The sequence below is a fragment of the Dama dama genome, chromosome 10 (assembly GCF_033118175.1).
Source record: "Dama dama isolate Ldn47 chromosome 10, ASM3311817v1, whole genome shotgun sequence".
In the NCBI taxonomy this organism is placed as follows: Eukaryota; Metazoa; Chordata; class Mammalia; order Artiodactyla; family Cervidae; genus Dama; species Dama dama.
Window position 1 is genome coordinate 20,892,621 of NC_083690.1, and position 22,220 is coordinate 20,914,840.

The 22,220-nt window shown below is 45.6% G+C and overlaps 1 protein-coding gene and 1 non-coding gene across 2 annotated transcripts in view; one reads left to right on the top strand and one right to left on the bottom strand.

The window, feature by feature from the left end:
- Window positions 1–22,220, top strand: part of VWA3A (von Willebrand factor A domain containing 3A) — a 48,017-nt gene that overhangs the window by 13,605 nt on the left and 12,192 nt on the right. Inside the window, exons 8-20 of the mRNA XM_061152339.1 lie at window positions 1,432–1,557; window positions 1,861–1,969; window positions 2,165–2,230; window positions 4,603–4,728; window positions 7,494–7,629; window positions 7,738–7,841; window positions 9,225–9,305; window positions 10,106–10,200; window positions 12,163–12,282; window positions 17,110–17,184; window positions 17,389–17,533; window positions 17,956–18,151; window positions 19,237–19,307. Coding sequence (XP_061008322.1) covers window positions 1,432–1,557; window positions 1,861–1,969; window positions 2,165–2,230; window positions 4,603–4,728; window positions 7,494–7,629; window positions 7,738–7,841; window positions 9,225–9,305; window positions 10,106–10,200; window positions 12,163–12,282; window positions 17,110–17,184; window positions 17,389–17,533; window positions 17,956–18,151; window positions 19,237–19,307 — 1,450 coding nt within the window. The remainder of the gene's footprint in view (window positions 1–1,431; window positions 1,558–1,860; window positions 1,970–2,164; window positions 2,231–4,602; window positions 4,729–7,493; window positions 7,630–7,737; window positions 7,842–9,224; window positions 9,306–10,105; window positions 10,201–12,162; window positions 12,283–17,109; window positions 17,185–17,388; window positions 17,534–17,955; window positions 18,152–19,236; window positions 19,308–22,220) is intronic.
- On the bottom strand, window positions 15,175–15,281 carry LOC133064115 (U6 spliceosomal RNA). The gene has a single exon (XR_009694589.1). It is a non-coding gene; the product is annotated as a U6 spliceosomal RNA (small nuclear RNA).

The window sequence follows — 22,220 nt, forward strand, 5'->3', positions numbered from 1 at the left end:
TTGATTATCCACCATGTGTTAGGTGCCATGCTTGGCACTTCACATGTAGTCTCTTACTCAATATTTATAGCCAGCACATGGAATAGGATTACTATCCCAATTTTGCTGATGAGTTTAACTGAGACTCAGGTTAGGGAACATTTCTTAAATGGTAGTCAGTATTGGATTCCAAAGCACAGAGCGGATCCCAGGGAAAGCCACTTGCTTGGTTTCTGGGACGGAGTTTCCCTTGTCCTGCACTGGCCGTAGAGGGGCGCCCTTCTGTGTAGAGAAGTGCCCATTCAGGCAGCATAGGCTTTGAATCCCAGCTCTGACAGTTATTGGGGGATCCTGACTCATCCTTTAACTCTCTCATTAGCAGAATAAGGTGAGGATACCTGCTTCTCACAGAGTTGTTGGCATGGGAAGTGCCTGGCATGGGGAAGGCACCCAGTAGATGAGATTGGTTTTTTTTGTTTGTTTGTTTTTTGTTTGTTTGTTTTTTAACTGTGATTTCCACTCTTGTTCATCCTCAAAGCTCCAGGATGTCAGACCTGGAAGTCACCTTGAGACTTTCTAGTCAAGAGTTCCTCAACTCCAATTATTCCTGGATTTCCCTTGTGATTTTTGTCGTATCCCTGCCACTTGTACTATTACTTACTCTGTGCAACTTGTACTATTATTGATTTTAAAAATAACCCAATATTTATTCTGAAGGAAACTATCAATGCCATAACTGAGAAGCCTGTATCACTTGCCATAATTAGAAAGTTGCTATAAAAATAAATAGAATGAAAGCAGACAAAACAGTGATATTAAATTCCAGCTTGAAACCTATTGACTAGAGATGGCACCAGGCCTGGGATTTGTTCTTTTTGTTAAAAAGGGAAATTCAACCATTATAATAATGAAAGAGACTTACTGGCAATGAGCTGAGGGGGTTTTGGGGGGCTGGGTGTCAGAAGGAAAGAGAAATGGGGAGACCAGAGCTGTCTCACTAGTGCCACATGAGACATTGAACCAGGAAAGCTCCGTATTGAGTCATTCCCCCTATTGCCAGTAGTGTGTATTCTAATCCATGTGGGACGTAGTGACACAGCTTTAGTGTCTTCTCTTCAAAACTCTTTGGGTTGGGGATTAACCCCATGTTTCAGGCTGAGATCTGCCTCCAGGAGAGTTGGAGAGGAAAGGAGCTAGGTCCCAGACCCCACATAGCAGAGTCGCTAGAAATTCAGGCCCTTGAGTCACACCTGGATTGAAGTCTCAGTGTTTCCAGTTGCTTACAGTATCCCCTTGGGCAAGTCCTAACTCTGAGCCTCAGTTTCCTCGTCTATTAAATGGGAATAAGGTATCCATATCAAAGAATTATTGTTAGGCTTACACCAGCCCATGTTTGTCCTGGGACTGGTCCCTAGTCTGAGTACTGTTACTAGGTTTTATCATTTCGCCTAGTCTCCAGGAACTCAAGCTTTGGGTGAAAAAACTGAAGCCTGACAGAGGCAGCAATCTGCTACAAGCCCTGAAGAAAGTCTTCGTTCTGAAGGGGCTGAATTCTCTGGTGACCATCATGGGAAGCTGGTAGGTCTCCTTTTCTAAGCTGATAAACAGACCCAGAAAGGGATTGGAGAACCAAAGCAATGTTAGAGAAAAGACCATCAAGTGTGACTCTTCACGTACTCTTGAGAGAGGGCTGTGTTTCCAGCCATTCATCTATAGATTTTGATGGCAGGGGGCCAGGCCTGCCAGGCCTGAGGCCCACTATGCCCTGCATCTTAACAAACGTGACCTGGGACACAGGTGATTGGTTAGATTTGGTAGAGGTTCTTTGGGAATTACCATCTTGCTGGAGTGCCTCCTTCTCTTCTTCCTTCTTCTTCCCAGCCCAGATCAGCCTTCTGAAATCCTGTCCGATTACATCCAACAGTCTACCACGGGAAGGGACCTCATTACCCATATCATCACCTACAAATGTGATGATCAGGTGCCGCCTGTAAGTACCCAAGAATCTTCAAGGCTTCCCTTGGGTTGGCGATAGTGAGCTGGGCTAGCCTTTGAGGCTCCCAAGTTGTGGATCAGAATACAACTCTCCTTGTACCTAGTTCTCCCATTGGTCAGCCATCTGGGAGGCTCAGACAAGGAGAAAGCATTGCCCTAGGGAGGGCTGACTCTGTCTCCATCCCCACAGGCTGTTCTGAAGAACCTTGTGGAAGGTTTTGGGGGCTACTATCACTGCTACAGCCCAGAGACAGAGGTAAGCCCTTCGGCCAACATGCTGCCCCCTCCTCCTATCCCTGCCTGCTTCCAAGGTTGTGCCTGGGGAATCTGGGCCAGAAAGATTCTTTGTGTCTACTGGCTTCCCTTCTCCCCCACTCAGTGGGGTTACTCAAGTAAAACCAGATTAAAAAGACTATGTGGGAAGAACAGAAACAACAAAAAGTCACAAGAGATCCTTTTGTCAGGGTGTATGATGAGTTGATTGGGCTACTCAGGTCACTCAGTGGGAAAGAATTTGCCTGAAAACGCAGGAGACATGGGTTCAATCCCTGGGTCAGCAAGATCCACTGGAGGAGGAAATGACAACCCACTTCAGTATTCTTGCCTGGAGAATCCCATGGACAGAGGAGCCTGGCAGGCTACGGTCTGTAGGGTTGCAAAGAGTTGGACACGTCTGAGCAGCTGAGCATGCACACAATGAACTGGTTGCATGCTGACAGAATTCTGAATTCCTACCCAGTTGCCATCTACATGGGCCCCACCCCACCTCTGCTCCCACCAAAGCTCTGAGTCTGAAGCAGTTGCTTCAGTTCTCTCTCCTAGATAGACCCCATTTACTGCAAGAGACACACAGCAATCAATTCTGAATGAGCAAGTAATTCTGTACCAATCCATCCATTAGTCCTTGTCTCAGTTAATAATAACATCACACACTCTGTGTCTGTAATGGAGAAGACAGCAAATGTGTGCGTAGATCCATATGGCAGATTGAGAATCCAGCTGTCTGTTGAGTTACAGGCTGTGCCTTGCCTGCTAACTACTAATTGCCAAGAGTAAATGAATATTTGCATCTCACAATATGTTCTAGTGTTACAAAATCCTAGGTCAGGCAACATTTTCCTTGGGCAAACCCCCTTGTTACCTCACTGGCCAGACTCTATAGGAGTGACATACTCCAAGGCTAGGAAGATACTCTGGGTGAGTGAGTGAAACTGGCTGGTGTAAGAAATGTTTTCTCTTAAAACCTGTGAACCTCTTGGCTTAGTCGTTGTTTTTCCACTCTTGATGGAGGTATGGGTAAAAGAATTTTCATTGTTTTCTTTATTATGAGCAAAACAACAGTGCAAAGATGACAAAAAATTACAACTGATTCTGATGAGAACACAGCAGTGAGTGGTAAGGAGTGTGATGAACAAAACAGCACTTGCCTCAACGAATGAGATGCCTCTGCTCAGCCCTAGCCCATTATTTATTTGTTCTGCAGGAATGACCCCCAGTGTTACCTACCAGTCTTCTGATTTTTCAACAAGAGCCAGATATCTGGATTTGTGTGTGTGTGTGTGTGTGTGTGTGTGTGTGATTTCCTTTCATTTTTAAAAGATTGAGGGACTTCCCTGGTGGTCCAGTGGCTAAGACTCCATGCTCCCAATGCAGGGGGCCTGGGTTTGATCTCTGGTCAGGGAGCTAGATCCTACATACAACAAAGACCCAGAGCAGCCAGATAAATAAATAGATTTTAAATAATTGAGAAAATTCTCATAAATAAAGTGAACAACAGTGGCAGTTGTGTAACCACCACCTTTATTTAGCTCCCAAACATTTCCATCTCCCCAAAAGGAAACTCTGTACCCTTAAAACAATTATTCCCCATTCCCCCATCCCCTGCAGCCCCAGCTCATTGTGAATCTGCTTTCCGTCTCTTGGGATTTACCTATTGTGGATACTTCATATAAATGGAGTCATATACCTTTCGTGTCCATCTTTTTTCACTCAGCATCTTGTTTTCAAGATGCATCTGTGTTCTAACATGTATCAGAACTTCATTCTTTTTATGGTTGAATAATATTCCATTTTCTGAATATACTACCTCTTGTATATCCATTCATCAGTCAATGGATATTTGAGCTGCTGTGAACTGGTATGATTATGGGTGGATAAGTATCTGAGTCCCTGTTTTCAATTATTGTAGGTATATAGCTAGGAGTAGAAATGCTAGGTCATGTAGTAATTCTGTTTAATTTTTTGAGGAGCCACCAAACTGTTCTCCACAGCAGCTGCACCATTTTACAGTTCCACCCGCACCCCTCAAGTTCCAATTCTCCAGTGTTCGCCAACATTTACTATAGCCCTTTAATAATGATTATTATAGCTAGAGGGGATGTTAAGTGTTTCTTCACATCTGTAAGGTTAGACAGCCTTTCAACTATTTAAAACACTGCAAGCCAATAATGTACAAACGAAACAAGCATTGGCAGGCTCTGTCTTGCACATGGGTCCTGTTTATAATGTCCGCTTTGAAGAGCATGCCACTCGGCCCTAGGGATTCATGTGGCTGCCTGCCCCTTCCCACCTCCGCCATGCCGGTAACCAGGTGACTACTGGGTGACTGATCGTCCCCACCACCCCTAGATCTGCAGCAGCCGGGAGGTGGATGAGCTCCTGGCAGAAATCCAAAAGGCCCAGAGCCTCCGGGACCACGTGCAAGCCCTGCAGCCCGACGCCCCCCGTGAGGAGCCCACCGGCGCGATGCAGGAGGTAGGTGCTGAGAGCCGGAGCTCAGGCCTTCCCGGAGGCGTGGAGGCGTCTCACCTGTCACTCAAGGGCGTGGCTGCCAGGGCCCCAAAAGTGGCGAGGCCCCGCCCCCTCGCAGCCCCCACAGCTCTGAACGGCCCCAGCCTCTGCTGGAAGGATCCTGGTGGATTTTCTAACTGAAAAAAATTTATTTCCGAGAAAGGTCATCAGGCCTCTGCCACCCCTTCCACTTAAACACTGTCCCTCCCTTCCCCCCAGCTCAGAGAATGATGAAAACCTCAGCTACACAGGGTAGGCAGTCTGGAGACATCTTCTCACCAGCATTTCATTCATTCGGGGCAAAGGCCCTGCTTAAGGGCGTTTAATTTATCAGCAGAATAACTCAGAAAGTTTATGGACACAAGCGCCATAAGAGCTGTGCTCTGTTTAGACAGCACAGACAACTTAGCTGTGGACAGAAGAGAACTGGAAACGCTTTTATAGCATCAAAGAGTGAAGACTTGGGGTACCACATGTTTTGACCTGGCTCGCTGTCGTGAAAGAAACACAGCACTTAGACTGAGGTCTTGAATTTTAGCTTCAGCTCTTCTACTGATTATCCATCAGTTCAGTTCAGTCGCTCAGTCGTGTCCGACTCTTTGCGACTCCGTGAACTGTGGCACGCCAGGCTTCCCTGTCCTTCACCAACTCCCAGACCTTGCTCAAACTCATGTCCATCGAGTTGATGGTGCCATCCAACCATCTCTCATCCTCTGTCATCCCCTTTTCCTCCTGCCTTCAGTCTTTCCCAGCATCAGGGTCTTTTCCAATGAGTCAGTTCTTCACATCAGGTAGCCAAAGTATTGGAGTTTCAACTTCAGCATCAGTCCTTCCAATGAGTATTCAGGACTGATTTCCTTTAGGATTGACTGGTTTGATCTCCTTGCAGTCCAAGAGACTCTCAAGAGTCTTCTCCAACTCCACAGCCTCCGGGACCATGTGATTATCTATAAACAATAGCAATAATTAATAGTTTTCATTTGCTGAGTGTGTAGGCACTTAAGATAGGCACAAGGCTTAATCTTTTTAAATGCTTTATTTTATCTTACGGCAATGGTCTCCAGCAGATATGTTATTACCCCTATTTTACAGATGAGAAAACAGAAGTTGAGTTTAAATAATTTGCCTGAGATCACAGAGATAAAAGCTGATTAGTCTCGATTGAACTCAGGTCTGCTTGATGTCAGAATCTTGCCAGGAGTTTACCAAAATGAAATGCATATACTACTTGTAGTTTGCAAAATAATGATAAGGTGATATGCAGATTAACATTCTTTTAAATGTTGTATATTTAAAACTAGCTCATTATGGTAGAAATAGAGCTTTCTGAAATTATTTAAGTACTAGGAATTCTCTGACAGTTTCAATGTTTCAGGCTTGGTGCGTTCACTGCCAAGAGCCTAGATTCAATCCCTGGTTGGGAAACTAAGATCCCACATTCTGTAAGGCATGGCCAAAAACAAACAAGCAAAATATATATATATATATATATATATATATATATATATAATTTCAGTACAAAAAGGGGTCCATTAAAATCAAAATTGAAATTAATATTAATTTCAATTAATGTTAGTAAAAATAATTAAAAAGACAGTGTTGGTTGTTTGATTTTTTAAAATATTAAGTAAATAACAATATAGGGCTTCCCTGGTGGCTTAGTGGTAAAGAATCCACCTGCACATGCAGGAGACACGAGTTTAATCCCTGGGTCGGGAAGATTCCCTAGAGTGGAAAATGGCAACCCACTCCAGTATTCTTGCCTGGGAAATCCCATGGACAGAGGGGCCTGGTGGGCTACAGCCCATGGGGTCACAAAAGAGTCAGACACGACTTAATGACTAAACAACAACAACAAATAACAGTACGGTAGTACTCAGATATAGCAAATTTCATGAAGGTGGTTCTCAAATGTCTGAAGTTTGAAAAGTGTTGTTTTGTGCTTTCCTCCTACACAAGCTATGTGACTTAACCTCTCAGAAACTCAGGTTTTCGGTTGTAAATGTGGGCAAGGGACTCTAGTCTAGATCAGGGCTCCCTAAATGATTTGGTACAGGAGTTGCTTTTTAGTTCCCTGGAGCTTTTGTTTTGAGCCCACGGCAGGGCCATTTGTCATCTTGGAGTCCTTAGTGCTGATTCAAATGGTAAGGGTGGGAAGGGGTTGGGAGGATGGACAGATGACAGAGGAAGTGAGTTGCTGGGTACAGCTCGGTCTTCTCCTGGAAATTCCACACATCTCTAGAGATGGGGATGGGACTATGAGAGGGAAAGGCAAAACTGCCTGTAATTTAACAGGTAGTGTTTTAAGAGAGCTTCCCTGGTAGCTCAGCTGATAAAGAATCCGCCTGCAATGCAGGAGACCCCAGTTCCTAGGTCAGGAAGATCCTCTGGAAAAGGAAGGGATAAGCTACCCACTCCAGTATTCTTGGGCTTTCCTGGTGGCTCAGACAGTAAAGAATCTCAGCAATGCGGAAGACCTGGGTTCGATCCCTGGGTTGGGAAGATCCCCTGGAGGAGGACATGGCAACGCGCTCCAGTATTCTTGCCTGGAGAATCCCATGGACAGAGGAGCCTGGCGGGCTGCAGCCCATGGGGTCACAAAGAGTCAGACACAACTGAGAGACTAAGCACAATGTTTTAAGGTGCTCCCTTGAGTGGGTGGGGGAAGACTGTGGACTTTCCAGCTCTATAATATGATTATGTAATGATGACTTTTCATTTCAATTTAGATTTCCACAGAGGTTGCGAAGAGTTCACTCATGAGTCTCTTGCCTAAACCCCCAAAGCATGAGGATCCCCTCATGATTGAGTTCCCAAACTTGGACATGACTTCTACAGAATGGCTAAAGACCCATAGCCTTAAAGGTAAATCCCCAGAGAGAGAAGAACCCGAAATGCAGATGACTGACCGAAGGCATGAACCCTTTGGGGCTTCATGAGCAGTGCCTCAAACCCCACCATTTATTTTTACAGCCAAGAAGCTAAGCCTTTATCAGGTTCTGGCACCCAATGCATTCTCTCCCGTGGAGGAATTTGTGCCTATTCTCCGGAAAACAGTATCATCAACTATCCATGAGGTAACTCAGATTCAGAGTTCTGTCCAGTCCTTTGCTGTGGAGCTCCTGTGTGGTATTTCCTTTCTGAAATGTTCAGGAAATAGAGGTCATGAGACAGAGCCCAAGGAGCAGGACCTGAGGGCTTGGAGTGGGATGCAGGCTTTCCACCCAGGACTCTAGAACTCTCATCAAATCTACTCTAGCTGCTGTTTTTCAAAGATACGAAAAATGAAACCTGGGAGATTGGGGGAGGAGAGGGTATACTGGGCACCGTGGTCACCTCCTCCATGAAGGTTTCCTCCTTGTCATTCAGAGCACACTCTCTCTTTAGGCCCTCGCTCTACCGTATACAGACTTCTCCTATTGCCCCTATATTGTGCGTATGTGTGTATTTGTTACATGTCTAACCCCCACCGAAGTATGAGCCCTATAAAAGAAAAAACTCTTCCCCAACACTCTGTCCCCTATATGTAGTACAAGTAAGTAGTCAAGGAATGTCTGCATGGGTGGACAGAAGGATGGAAAGAGGGAGGAAAAGGCCGAGTGAGTGGGTGGATGGAAATGATACATCAATAGGTAAAAGAATGGATGGATGGATGGAAATATGAACAGATGGAAGGATGGATAACAGGATAGAATAAAAAGATGAAAGGATACAAGTCAAGATTAAATGAAGGATAAAGGATGGAGAAGTGGAAGGACAGCATATTAGGTGAACAGAAAAATCAGTCAGTGGAGGGACTTCCCTGGTGGTGCAGTGGTTGAGACTCTGCACTCCCATTACAGGGGGCATGGGTCCAATCCCTGGTCAGGGGACTATGATCCCAGAGGCAGTGAGGCAAGGCCAGAAAAGAGAAGATCAGTGGAAAGACAGAAGAATGAAAGGAAAGAGACAGGGGTTGTCTAGACCTGGCAGCCCATAGATGAATGACTAGATGGAAAGAGTGACAGAGATACAGATAAGACACCTTGATGGAGGATGAATGAACAGAATGAGCAAGTTTGATTTTCAAAGTGTCCATGAAGGCCCATGTGGGTTTCCAAATCTAAGAACTTATGACTACAGTATGCTTTAAGTCTCCAACTCTGCTATCACCCAAAACTTCTAACCGTACCTTGTAATAAAGACACTGATGTTCAGAAGAGCCTCCTGAGAAGGGAGCCGGCTTGCCGTCAGACCTGGTTCATTCAGGGGACTGTGTCCTGAAGTCCCGCAGCTGCCAGCTCCAGACAAGGCAATGGCCTGGTGATGGGGAGGGGCATAATCCACCCGCAGATGTGTTAAGAACCCATTTCCCTCTCCTGCATCTGACTTGGAGAACCCTGTGACCGATTTAAACTTAAAATCCTTCCTCACTTGTGCTTCTGTTCCCCTGATTCCCTCCTGGCCACACCTGAGTGCAGAAGGCAATGGTGCAGTTTGAATGGCATGACGGGACAGTGAAGAATATTCACGTGGACTTGCCCTTCCTGTATGAATACCAGGTCAGCGCTGGGTCCCCTCAGTCAGAATGTGGGGTGTGGGGAGGGGGATGAGAGGAAGGTGTCGTGGAATGTGGACACACAAAGCCAGTGACAGAAGTCCCCCCTGTAAACAGACTGTGCTGCACCCACAGGCCCTTCTGGAGCTTTCTCCACCTCCTCTCCAGGCGGGAACCTGGAGGCCTTAAACAAAAACCTCTAATCCTTTTGGTCAAGATTTACCTCCTCCCCATTTGAGGCAATGAAATACTTTGACTCTTCCCTTCCTAGGCTTGTGACAAATGAGTACATGCTTTTATATATATATATCTTTAAACAAGTTTTTATTTATTTATCTATCTATTTTTGGCATGCTGGGTCTTTGTTGCTCCGCATGGGCTTTCTCTAGGGCAGCAAGCGGGGCCTACTCTCTACTTGTAGAGCTGGGTCTTCTCATTGCAATGGTTTCTCTTATTGCAGAACATGGGCTCCAGATGCACAGTCTTCTATAGTTGTGGCTCATGGGCTCCAGAGCTGGGGCTCAGTAGTTGTAGCACATGGGCTTTGTTGCCCTGTGGCATGTGGAATCTTTCTGGGCCATGTATCGAACTGGTGTTCCCTGCAGTGGCAGGCAGATTCTTAACCTCTGGGCCACAAGGGAAGTCCTAGTACATGCTTTAGAGGGGTTTTTGTACTGCCTGGATACCCATGGCCTTGACACACCATTCCGAGAAGCCAAGTGGGGCACACCTTCTTCCCCCACAGACCCCTCAGTCAACCATGTTCTTTGCGCTGCTGACTGTGTGTGGCCCATGAGTTTGCAGAAACAGCTCAGCAGAGCGATGCGGATGTATGAGAGGCGGATCGAGTGGCTCTCCTTGGCCAGCAGAAGAATCTGGGGCACCGTCTGTGAAAAAAGGTAACTTCCCCCAGTAGAGTTCTTGACCTTCATGGTGTCGTGTGTGACACAGCACTCATTCAACTTGTGAATTTCCTGTTGGTAACTTCAGAATCCATCACTTAGATTAAAGATCAATAAGGGCTCAGCAGAACCCCTGGAGGGAAAAGTCACCACCATTAACTACAACCTCAAGAAGAGCATCACTATGTCTTTGTTAAAAAGCAAAAGAAACTAAGTGCAAATTGAAACGAATCAGGGAAGTCTGGTTAAGGTAACTATATTCTAAAGTGGATTTGGTAGCTGTCTTCAGGCCTGGCTTGATCCAAAGATTCATACATGTCAGGAATTTCTTTCCAACTCTCAGTTCCATTTTCCTCTTTCTTGGCTTTGTTTTCAGGCAGGCTGTCCCCTCTAGGTAACAAGATAGCCACCCAAAGTTCCCAACTTCCTTCCTTCCAGTTTAGCACTTCTAGGATTTAGGGCATGGGCCCATCCCTGAGCCACTTGGGCCAAGAGGATTGATGTTCTGATTGCATGAGGTCCACTTTAAATGTCCACTTTAAAGCTTGGGCTGGGGTCAGCTCTACTCAACTCAAGTGGACCATTGGAGACAGAGGTATTCCGCCCCCCGCCCCCCCACGCCAGAAAAAAAGATCAAGATACTGTTTTGAGCAGAGGTAATGGATGCTAAGTAGGAAGAAACAGTAGGTATCTATTATATCATTACCATTCCATAACTTACTTAATGCATTACCACTTATCATGTATTAGAAGTTTGTAATACCATTCATCTGCTCTATTTTTTAACTCTCAAAGCAACCCCTTGAAGAGTCTTATTATAGTTTATATAGTTAAATATGCCAAGGAACAGGCTTCCAAGGTGGTGCAGTAGTAAAGAATCTGACTGCTAATGCAGGAGATGCAAGAGACTCAGGTTCAATCCCTGAGTCAGGAAGATCCCCTGGAGTAGGAAATGGTAAACCACTCCAGTACTCTTGCATGGAGAACTCCATGGATAGAGGAATCTGGCAGACTACAGTCCATGGAGTCCAAAGAGTCCAAATGGAGTCCAAAGAGTCAGACGTGACTGAGCACACAGACACACACATGGCAAGGATCAGAGAGGTGCTGTGACTTGCCTAAGGCCCCACAGAAAGTGGGACTTGAACTAAGGTCCACTGATGCTATATCTGGTGAATTTTCTTTTGCTAATCCATAGCTGTCTCAAAATGAGAATGAGGGGAGGATATAGGACTATAAGATCTAAAGAGAAGGCTCAACACTGCTGCTGCTGCTAAGTCGCTTCAGTTGTGCCCGACTCTGTGCGACCTCATAGACGGAAGCCCACCAGGCTCCCCCGTCCCTGGGATTCTCCAGGCAAGAACACTGGAGTGGGTTGCCATTTCCTTCTCCAATGCATGAAAGTGAAAAGTGAAAGCAAAGTCGCTCCGTCCTGTCCGACTCTTCGCGACCCCATGGACTGCAGCCTACCAGGCTCCTCCGTCCATGGGACTTCCCAGGCAAGAGTACTGGAGTGGGGTGCCATTGCCTTCTCCACTGCAAGAGATCTTAAAACAGAGAGAGAAAATAAAAAGATACATTTCCCCAGAGGCCCCAGTTATATCTAATTCCGCATCTAACTTGCTTAGCTTATTTGTTTTCCCTTCACAGACCCCAACCTATTATAGTATGAATGCTGGTGATTTAAAACAAGGAAATGTATGAAATCATTATATTCAGTCCTGCCCTTAAACTGTGTCCACCACGAGGCTTTATTCCATGATAGACTCTCCTGCAGAGAAGGTTCCATGACCCCTCAGGCCACTGCCTGTGCTGACCTCAAGCCACCGAGAAGATTTGGCCAGGAGTGAATTTGGCGTGCAGAACTCCCCTGGAAAAAACGTTAAATAGTAAAATGGAACAGAATAAACATTATCTGAGAGATTCGGTTCTCCTCTTAAAGCTTGTGTTTCTTTTTAGGGTGGTTATACTGCTCGATGTCTCCGTGACCAATTCCATGTACATTATTCATATCCAGCACTCCCTGCGACGCCTGCTGGAGGAGCAGCTGTCCAACAAGGACTGCTTCAACATCATCGCGTAGGCAGCCGCGTCCCCCGTGGGGAGGGCGTGGGCGCCGGGACGCCATCGCCAGGCTGAGGCTTCTGGCAGGACAGCAGATGTGTGGGCAGCCGGCCTCCTAGGAGGGCTGTCCGTTTATCTGATTCGAACCATCTTGTTTGGGGCATTGAATAATTAAATGGTTGTAGGACGGTCCCCCTGGGGTGAAGGTGATAAGCGGCCCCAAAACACACTGCTTGATCAGCCCGGATAAAGTAACTCAGCCCCGTTGCCCCATTTGGCCCCCAAGCTGATAAACACAGAAGAGAAAAAGAAGGGTCCCCAGGCTTGGTTCCGACCTCAGTTCTAGCAAGCCACGATATTTTAAACACTCAGAATTCCAATTATAAATTTTAATTGTACATAGATATATCAATATTATTATTATATGTAGTTATATGTTATATAGATTATATAAAGCTACATAGAATTAAATTAGACCTTTATATATAAAACTACATGGTTCCATTATATATAAAACTATGTATTTAAGTTATATATAAGTAGGTGTGTGTGCTGCATGCTAAGTCACTTCAGTTGTGTCTGACTCTTTGAGACCCTATGGACCCCCATGGACTGTAACCCACCAGGCTTCTCTGTCCATGGGCTTCTCCAGGCAAGAATACTGGAATGGGTTGCCATTTCCTTCTCCAAGGGATCTTCCTGACCCAGGAATCAAACCCATGTCTCTTATGTCTCCTGCATTGGCAGGTGGGTTTTTAACCACTGGAACACCTGGGAAGCCCTTATATAAGTATATATAATATAAATTAATACTATATAGCCATATAATTAAATTATGTATTTTATACATAATTATGTATATAAATTTTAACTATAAATTTAATTTAAAGTATAAATATTTAATATGTAGTATGTTTAACTACATATGTTTAAATTATATATGATATATATAATAGTATAAATATTTAAGTTGTAGGTCTATCTACATAGTTACTTATATTTTTATCTATAAATTATATATAATTTAAATATAATATATATTTTTTTTACACAACTTCACATCATATAGGGAGTGTTCTCAACCTAATAAGTCAGCAGTTATTACTATATATTAAACTGCACCAGAGCCTAGTCATTCCCTAATAAATTCTACAGAAAAATGCTTAGAGAAGGATTTTGGACAACATTTTCATTCATTCATCCCATTCATTCATTTAACAAACTTTTATTGAAAGGCTGCCATGTACTGTAGGTATGCTAGGCATTAGGGATTTAGAAGTTAACACACATGATACCTGTCCTTAAGGAACTTATGACCTAGTAGTAGGAAGCAGGAATGTTAAAATATAAATGCTATTAAATGTTTTCTGAAGAAATAAGTAGAAGGCAGGATATGGGAGTCCCATATCGACTCAAAGGCAGAGTCAGTCCATTCACCTGGGAAGAGTGGGGTCAGGAAATCTTAGCTGAGTCTTGACAAAGAACCGGTGTTTCCCCAGCACACAGAATGTGGAGAAGGGGCCTTCTGGTGCAGTGAGCAGAGCACAGAGGTGTGATGTGTTACACAACCTTGGGGACCTGCAGTGTGAGTGGTTGAGTGTGAACAAAGGGTGAGAGGGAGAACCAGATGGCCCAGAAACAAAAGGAAACCCCAGATGATGGAGGCTTTAAACAGGAGCTTTTATACTATAGGACATATAGATATTGAAGGATTTTAAGCAAGATAATAATCTTGAGACACTTGAGTTACAAGGTGAAGGACTGGCTGAAGGGATGCAGTATTGGAGGGGAGACCTGAGCCGAGACAGAGGGAATGGAAGACAGAGGGGCCTGTGAGGGGTGCAAGGAGTTACATATGCAGAGCGTACTCACTGTTTGGCTGTAGGGACGAGGGAATGGTGAAGAGGTGTGCCAGGTGGAGCAGAGTTTGGAAGATAAACATATAGAGTCTGAGATCCTTAAGAGTTTGGAAAGTCTCCTGGTTGGAGCTCTAGCCATCAGCATGAGTTGAAGACATGGGAGGGCATGTATTGCACCTGTGGAGACGCGATGGAGGAGAGATGCCAACCAAGGACAGAATCTGGGAGAAACTGCCATTTGGACAGCAGAGAAAGGGAAGCACCTAAGAAACAAGAGGAGCAGTCCAAGAGGCAGGAGGAAAACCAGGAGAGAAAGGTGTTTTCACCTTTCCCAGTTGAAGGAGGATCTTGGAAAGAAACAGAGTTAGGGCCTGAAGAAGCAAAGTAGGAAGGAGAAGAAAGAAGGAATTCACTGAACCTGGCAATAGAGCTCCCTGATAGGAAAACAATGAGACATAGTGATTTTGCAACTCAGTTTGGCAAACATTTAAACGATTGGTAGTACCCAATGCTGATGATAATTTAGTGAAAAGGGCACTCCTGGAAAATGTTGGTGGAAATGTAGTTTGGTACAGCCCTTGTATTACATTTTTTAAAATTGGAAGTATAGTTGATTTGGTGCTTCCCTGGTAGCTCAGCCAGTAAAGAGTCTGCCTGCAACGCAGGAGACTCCTGTTTGATTCCTGACTCGGGAAGATCCCCTGGAGAAGAGACAGGCCACCCACTCCAGTATTCTTGCCTGGAGAATCCCATGGACAGAGGAGCCTGGCGGGCTCTAGTCCATAGGGTCGAAAAGAATCAGACACAGCTGAGCAAACATGCACATAGTTGCTTTACAATGTAATGTTAGTTTCAAGTGTATAGCAAAGTGATTCAGTTATATACTGTATATATATATATATATACATATATATATATATATAGTTTTTCAAATTTGTTTCCTTTATAAGTTATTACAAAATATTGAGTGTAGTTTCCTGTGCTAGACAGTAGGTCAGCAAGACAGTAGGTCTTGTTGGTTATTTGTTTTGTATATAATAATGTGTATATGTTAATCCCAAGCTCCTAATATTTTGTGTATCATCTTCACACAGGGGCTATGCTAATCTTCTCTCTATGGTTCCAATTTTAGCATATGTCCTACTGAAACAAGCCCTGATCAGTATGGCCTTTGTTCCTTCAATTAAACCTTTATGAAATATCCAAAGGAAATATTAAGATGACTGTGCTAAGATAACCTTGAAGGGATTTTCAATGCAGAGTTCTGACAGTTGACAAACCTGGAAAAAAAACAAGAGGGAATTGGTAAAATAAACCTGACTGTAGAATTCTATGCAACTATTCAAAAGAATGTGGGAGAGTTATGTGAGTACATTTCGAAAAGTTCCTCAATAAGTCCAAATGAAAGGAAATAAATAGTATAGGTTATATAACTCCATTTCTTTTATTTTGCTAGAATTTTTTTTTAAATTATTGTGTAAAGTGAAAAAATAACCATGCTAAGCTGATTCCCACCCTCTTTCTCAGTACCCCCAGGTTTCCAGACTCTCTTCACAAACTTGCAGTTTCTATCCATTTGGCTGAAACACTGATTTATGGTAGAAAATAAGGTCACCGGGTTGGGAAGAAAGGCTATAATTCCACTTCTGTCGATATGTCTTTATCTAACAATTTTTGATCCAAAAGAACATAGAACAAAGAGTTAACAGAAATTTGGAGGGAGGGATAAAATTGAAGGAATTTTCACTGTCAGTATATTGTTAGAATTTTTATTCGACTACAATAGAGGATTTATTATCCAACTATAATAAGAGATATTTCCATGGGATTAGGAAAGGAGGTGATCATTAATATTTGCCAGAGAACTGCCTGGGGTGGAAGCTTGACTGCAGAGGGTTGAGAAGCAGATAATGAGAAAGTAGAAGTAACACTGTTTTTCCAGGGAGCCCGTCTGTGAAGGAGGAGAGGAAAGAGAGAGGAGTGGCTGGCAGAGTGGACCCTGGTAGAATGATAGTTAAGAGAGGCAGAGGGGAAGAGGAAAGTAGACCTGGGGGTGGGGGTGGGCAGGAGGTCACCACGGGGCAGGGTCTCAGAAAGGTTGGCTGTGGTCAAGTCAAGAAGCCACTTGGAGGAATTGCTCTCGAACAAGAGAGGGGACAGCTTTTCCTTGATAAAGGGGATAAATCTTCTTCTCAAAGATTTAAATTCTGTCTCGTAGAGAGAATGAGCTGATGCATATTAAAAACAGAAACTGTAATACAGGCGGAGAGTGAAAGCTTTGAGGATGAATCTGTGCTCTTTGCAACCCCCATGGACTGTAGCCTACCAGGCTCCTCTGTCCATGGGATTTTCCAGGCAAAGGTACTGGAGTGGGTTGCCATTTCCTTCTCCAGGGGATCTTCCCAACCCGGGGATCGAACCCAGGTCTCCCTCATTGCAGGCAAATGCTTTACCATCTGAGATACCTGAGAAGGGAGCCAAAAAGAGAACAGTGACTCCTTCCCTGGAGGTGGGGAAGTTCACCCAGGGGAGGGAGTACCCTTCCTCAGGGGAGAGGTCTGGCCAAACCGGTCCTGGCTGGTCAACACGGAGGGTCCCTGCTCTGCTCCCACCGTGAATATGCTGAAACATGTCCTGACCAGCAAGGAGCTTATGGGTGACATCCTAACATGTTGGGGAGGTAACCAGAATTTTGGACTTCCCTTGTGGTTCAACTGGTAAAGAATCCGCCTGCAATGCAGGAGACCTGGCTTCGATCCCTGAGTTGGGAAGATCCCCTGGAGAAGGGACCGGCTACCCACTCCAGTATTCTGGCCTAAAGAATTCCATGGACTGTATAGTCCATGGGGTTGCAAAGAGTCAGACGCGACTGAGCAACTTTCACTTTCAACCAGAACTTTGCCCCCTTAAAATCCTGGGAAGCCCAGTGAACTGGGGCACATATCTCCCCACTAAAAACAAGCCCTCTTTCCCTCCCTTCAAGGTTCGGAAGCACCATCGAAAGCTGGAGGCCCGAGATGGTTGCCGCCAGCCACAGCAACTTACAAAGCGCCTGGCGGTAGGTGACCTGCTGGGTCTGACAGCAGCCTCCCTAGTGCTACTTTTTCTGGCCCACTCTCTCCCCCAGAAAGTAGCTCTCTCTAGAACCTTTGCCCTCCAACTGATGGCAAAGACGCAAATGGGGAAACATCCGCCTTCCATTCCCCACCCTCCCCTCTGGGGCCTGGCAGCCCTGTGCCAGCATGGCCTCCCTGCCCCCCAGGTGGGTCCTGAGTCTGCAGTGTCAGGGCAGCAGGAACGTCCTCAGCGCCCTGCGGAAGGCTGTGGAAGTGGACTTCAAGGACAAAGAAGATCAGCAGTCACAGGGCATCTACCTCTTCACGGGGGGCATCCCTGACCAGGACATGGTGGGTGAGCCTCGTCTCGGCCTCCCTTATCCTCCAGGACCCCCACATCTTCCCTTGGGTGGACGCCTCGCGACCAGTTTCTCCCGCATGATTTTCCCATCTAGACTTTATCACCTGAAGATGTTGTTCAAATGCAGAAGTTGTTAGACCTGGCTCCCAGGGGCCTGAGAGTCTGCATTTCTCATGAGCTCCCAGGGGATTAGAGGCTGCAGGTCTAAGATCTCAGGCCCGGCTCCCCGCCAAGATCTATTAAGATAGTAAGGGAAATGGTGACCCAGGTTCTTCCATCTTTCCCTCCTCAGTGCCACGTACTAGACCCGGTACATAGTAGGTCCTCAAGAAAGAGACTGGGCTGAACTGCCCCAAGACCAGCAGCTTGAAAAGCCCTCAGCCCTGGTCCCCTCCTTCCTCTCTGCCCACAGGCCATGCTCAGCGCCTACATGGCCGAGGCCTGCGGGGGCTGTGACTTCCATCTGAACGTGTGTCTCTTCTATGTGGGAGAGTCACAGACGGACACCATGCCCCCTGCTTGCTATGCCAGCCGCACGGACACGGCCGCCGCCTACAGGGAGGTCACCCGGGCTGCTGGTGGGCGCTTCCACTGGTTTGGAGACACAGGTGAGGGAGTGGTGCTGGTCTCTCCACCTCTTTCTTTGCAGACAGTAGTCTCAGGACCGACATAGCTCCCTATGCCATAAACGTAAGGATAGGGTAGGGGTGGGGAGGGAGGCTTCAAAGGGAGCGGGTATTTGCATAATTATCACTGATTCATGTTGTTGTACAGTACAAACTAATGCAACATTGTAAAGCAAATATGCTCCAACTTAAAAAATTTTAAAATACATATTTTAAGTAAATTATGGTTTAGGTGATATGCAGGCAATGCAAAATTGTGACGTGATTCAGGAGGGATTGAAGCTTGGGACACAAGAGTGTGTTCTGATCTCTCTGATTTACAAATCAAGAAATGACTTTCGGGGACATGAATGGCATAGCTGGGGCTGGAACTCATGAAAAGTGCTGGACACATACATTGAAGTTATTATTGGTGATTATTATTGATAATAGCAAGCATTTATAAAATAGTTATATGCTAAACTCGGTTTTAAGTGTTTTAAACATGTTGTGATTCATTCCTCACAATAACCCTATGAAATGGGTTATGATTATTACCCTATTTTGCAGCTAGTGAAGCTGAGACACAGGACCCAGAGCACAGAGGTAGTAAGTAAGGAACCAGGAGCTGAACCCAGAGTCTGTTTTCTTAGGCATCACAACTCTAGTCCCACTCAAATGAGTCATATTTGAGATGACTGCAATCAGGGAGAGAGGTTGAACTCAACTCTGATGATACAGACATTATTCACTGCAGACATTAGCTACTTTAAGTAACCTCAAGGTGGATCTTAGTCCCTAGAGGAGCAGGACCTTTCCCTGACCTACTCTTCTGTGGGTGAGAGCTCTTGGCTGGGTGCCAGGGTGCTGGGTCCCAAGGCTGGCTCTGCTCTTGGTACCCTCACTATATCTGCCCATCTCCTTTACCACCAGATAGCATGGGGTGGGGGCTGGTCAGCTCAGTCCACTAAGACCCCAGCCTGCCCCCTGGGCTGAGGTCACCTCCACGTGGCCCTTGTGGTTACAGATATGGACATTTGCCAGAATTGGCACCCCTCCCCCACACTCATGATGTACTTTATTTCCAGGTATTTATGAAAGTGATGATATCAATGCCATCACGTCTGAGATGGAAAAGGCTCTCAACTACTCCCAAAAGGTATGCCTTACATATGGGACAATCAATGACTACCCTGGCTTCTGTTAGAGTCCTGGGGCTGTCATTAAAGGACCACAAAAGAGGTGGCTTAAAATGACAGATATTTATTCCCTCACAGTTCCAGAGGCTAGAGCCTAAAATCAAGGTGTCTAAAGGGCCATGACCCCCCACCCCAACGGCTCTGAGTAGAATCTCTCTTTACCTCTTCGTAGCTTCTCGTGGTGGCTGCTCTTAGAAATGAAATTTCACTGGATGCTTGTTAAAAATGGCAAGGAAGACACTGTTCAAGATGACTGCAATCAGGGAGAGAGGTTGAACTCAACTCTGATGATACAGCAAAGATAGCTGGGGATTTATAGCCAATGAGCAGAGTGAGAGGGTTAGTGGAATGAAAGTTACTAAGATGAAGTTGATTAGATGTCAAGGGCAGAGAGATTCTTGCTAAACAAGCTTAACAGGATTCTTTGCTAAAACTGGGTTCAACAGTTCAGTTCAGTTCAGTCGCTCAGTTGTGTCCAACTCTTTGCGACCCCATGAACCGCAGCACACCAGGCCTCCCTGTCTCCATCACCAACTCCCGGAGTTTGCTCAAACTCATGTCAATTGAGTTGGTGATGCCATCCAACCATCTCATCCACTGTCGTCCCCTTCTCCCATCTTCGATCTTTCCCAGCATCAGGGTCTTTACCAATGAGTCAGTTCTTCACATCAGATGGCCAAAGTATTGCAGTTTCATCTTCAACACCAGTCCTTCCAATGAACATTCAGGACTGATTTCCTTTAGGATGGACTGGTTGGATCTCCTTGCTGTCCAAGAGACTCTCAAGAGTCTTCTCCAACACCACAGTTCAAAAGCATCAATTCTTGGGCAGTCAGCTTTCTTTATAGTCCAACTCTCACATCCATACATGGCTGTTGGAAAAACCATAGCTTTGACTAGACAGACCTTGTTGGCAAAGTAATGTCTCTGTTTTTAATATGCTGTCTAAGTTGGTCATAACTTTTCTTCCAAGGAGCAAGCATCTTTCAATTTCATGGCTTCAGTCACCATTGCAGTGATTTCGGAGCAGTCAAAACCCAGTTAAGAAGAGGGCTCAGAGGAGCATGACCAAAGTTTGGTCAAGTAGGGCATCCTTATCACCAGCACTGCTTGACATTCCTTGGCTTGTGGCAGCCTCACTCTAATCCCTGCCTCCATCTCCACATGGCTCTCCTCCTTCTGTGTGTGTGTCTGTGTCTCTTTTCTTCTAAGGACATCAGTCATATTGGATTAAGGGCCCACCCTTCCAGTACAGCCTCATTAACTTACATCTTAATTACATCTACAAAGGCCATGTTTCCAAGTAAGGTCACGTTCACGGGTACCGGGAATTTGGACCATGTCTTTTGGGGGACACGACTCCCCCCATGTCAGCTCTCCACCTTTCTGCTGATCCACAGACACCAAAGGCTTCCAATGAAACATGAGGGTTTCCTATAAGTCACTGGTTTCAGGTCTGTGTGCTCTGCATCCTGGCCTGTACACCCTTGAACAGATCAAACTCCTTCCCAAATTTGCCTTTGCACCTGCTATTTCCTCAGCCAGCTGTTCCCCTCCGAGGTCATCCATATTATTCAGGGTTCACTAAAGTATCACCTCCTCAGAGAAGGAGTTGAGCAGTTCAAGGTGAGGTGAAAGAGGGACCAGATCGCATCAGGAGCAATGAGAATGGACACAAAGGAACAAACTTGAGATCATGTTTTTAAGGAAGAATTGACCAAACTTGTGGCTGCTTGAATGCACGGGGTGAGAAAGAAGAAGAAATCCTGGGGTGACTTGCTGGGGGATCTGGTAGACAGTGGTGCCATAGACCCAGAGAGAGAAATCAGGATAGGGTTCAGAGAGACTAGAACAAAAGTGAGTCTGTGCGACTTATGAGATAATAAGTGGGGGCATCCTTCTGGCAGGGCCAGACATAGAGGTGTGGGGCAGTTGAAGCCAGGGGATGGACAGAGCATGTAGGTGACTCACATTTCAAGTATCACTGTTGCCAGAATTGCCTGTCTCCCAACTACATTGTGAGCTCCTGGGAGGGTAGGGCCATGGATTGGCAGACCTGTGGCTCCCCAAAATGTGTCTGAGCAGTCCACCCTGAAAGGGCCCCTCTTTGGTGTTTTGAAAAAACTGCTTCTCAGGTGCCCATTAGTCCTGCTGCCTCATTTGATAAACTCATTCCCAAGGTGTTATATATATATAAACATTCCCAACGTGGCAATACTGGTTTAAGCCACCCTCATGTGGTGTTATTTACATTCAAGTGGTGTTTTCTAGTGCTTTGATTGAGAATAATTATTGAAGAATCTTTCAGGCAGCTGAGAAACAGGTAGGCAAAGGAACCAAGTATTATGCCACCACTCTGTGGGCCCCCAGGGTCAGTCATGGGCACAGGGTCCACATATGGAGGAAAACTGGCTTTGGGACAAGGTCCACCTGAGAATAAATGGAAGATCCACTGTATACTCGCAGTGAAGTGAAGTGAAGTGAAGTTACTCAGCCGTGTCCAACTCTTTGCGACCCCATAGACTGTAGCCCACCAGGTTCCTCTGTCCATGAGATTCTCCAGGCAAGAATACTCGCAGTAGCCTTGGGCAAGTGCTTTAAGTTCGTAAGATTTACTTCCTCACCTGTAAAATGGAATAAGATGGCACTTACCCGGCCTGTGTAGTCACATGCCTCATGGACAAGAGGATTTGAGACCCCCAGGCACTAACTCGCCCACTAACTAGCCTGATGCATCACAGGACCTCTGTACTTATCGTTAGTAGGTTTGACCATAGAACTTTCAGCTCCCGGCAGCACTCTAGGGGTAGAAAGAAAAATTCAGGGGCCCCAGTGGCCTCAGCCCCTCCTGCTCTGTGTGTGTGTGTGTGTGT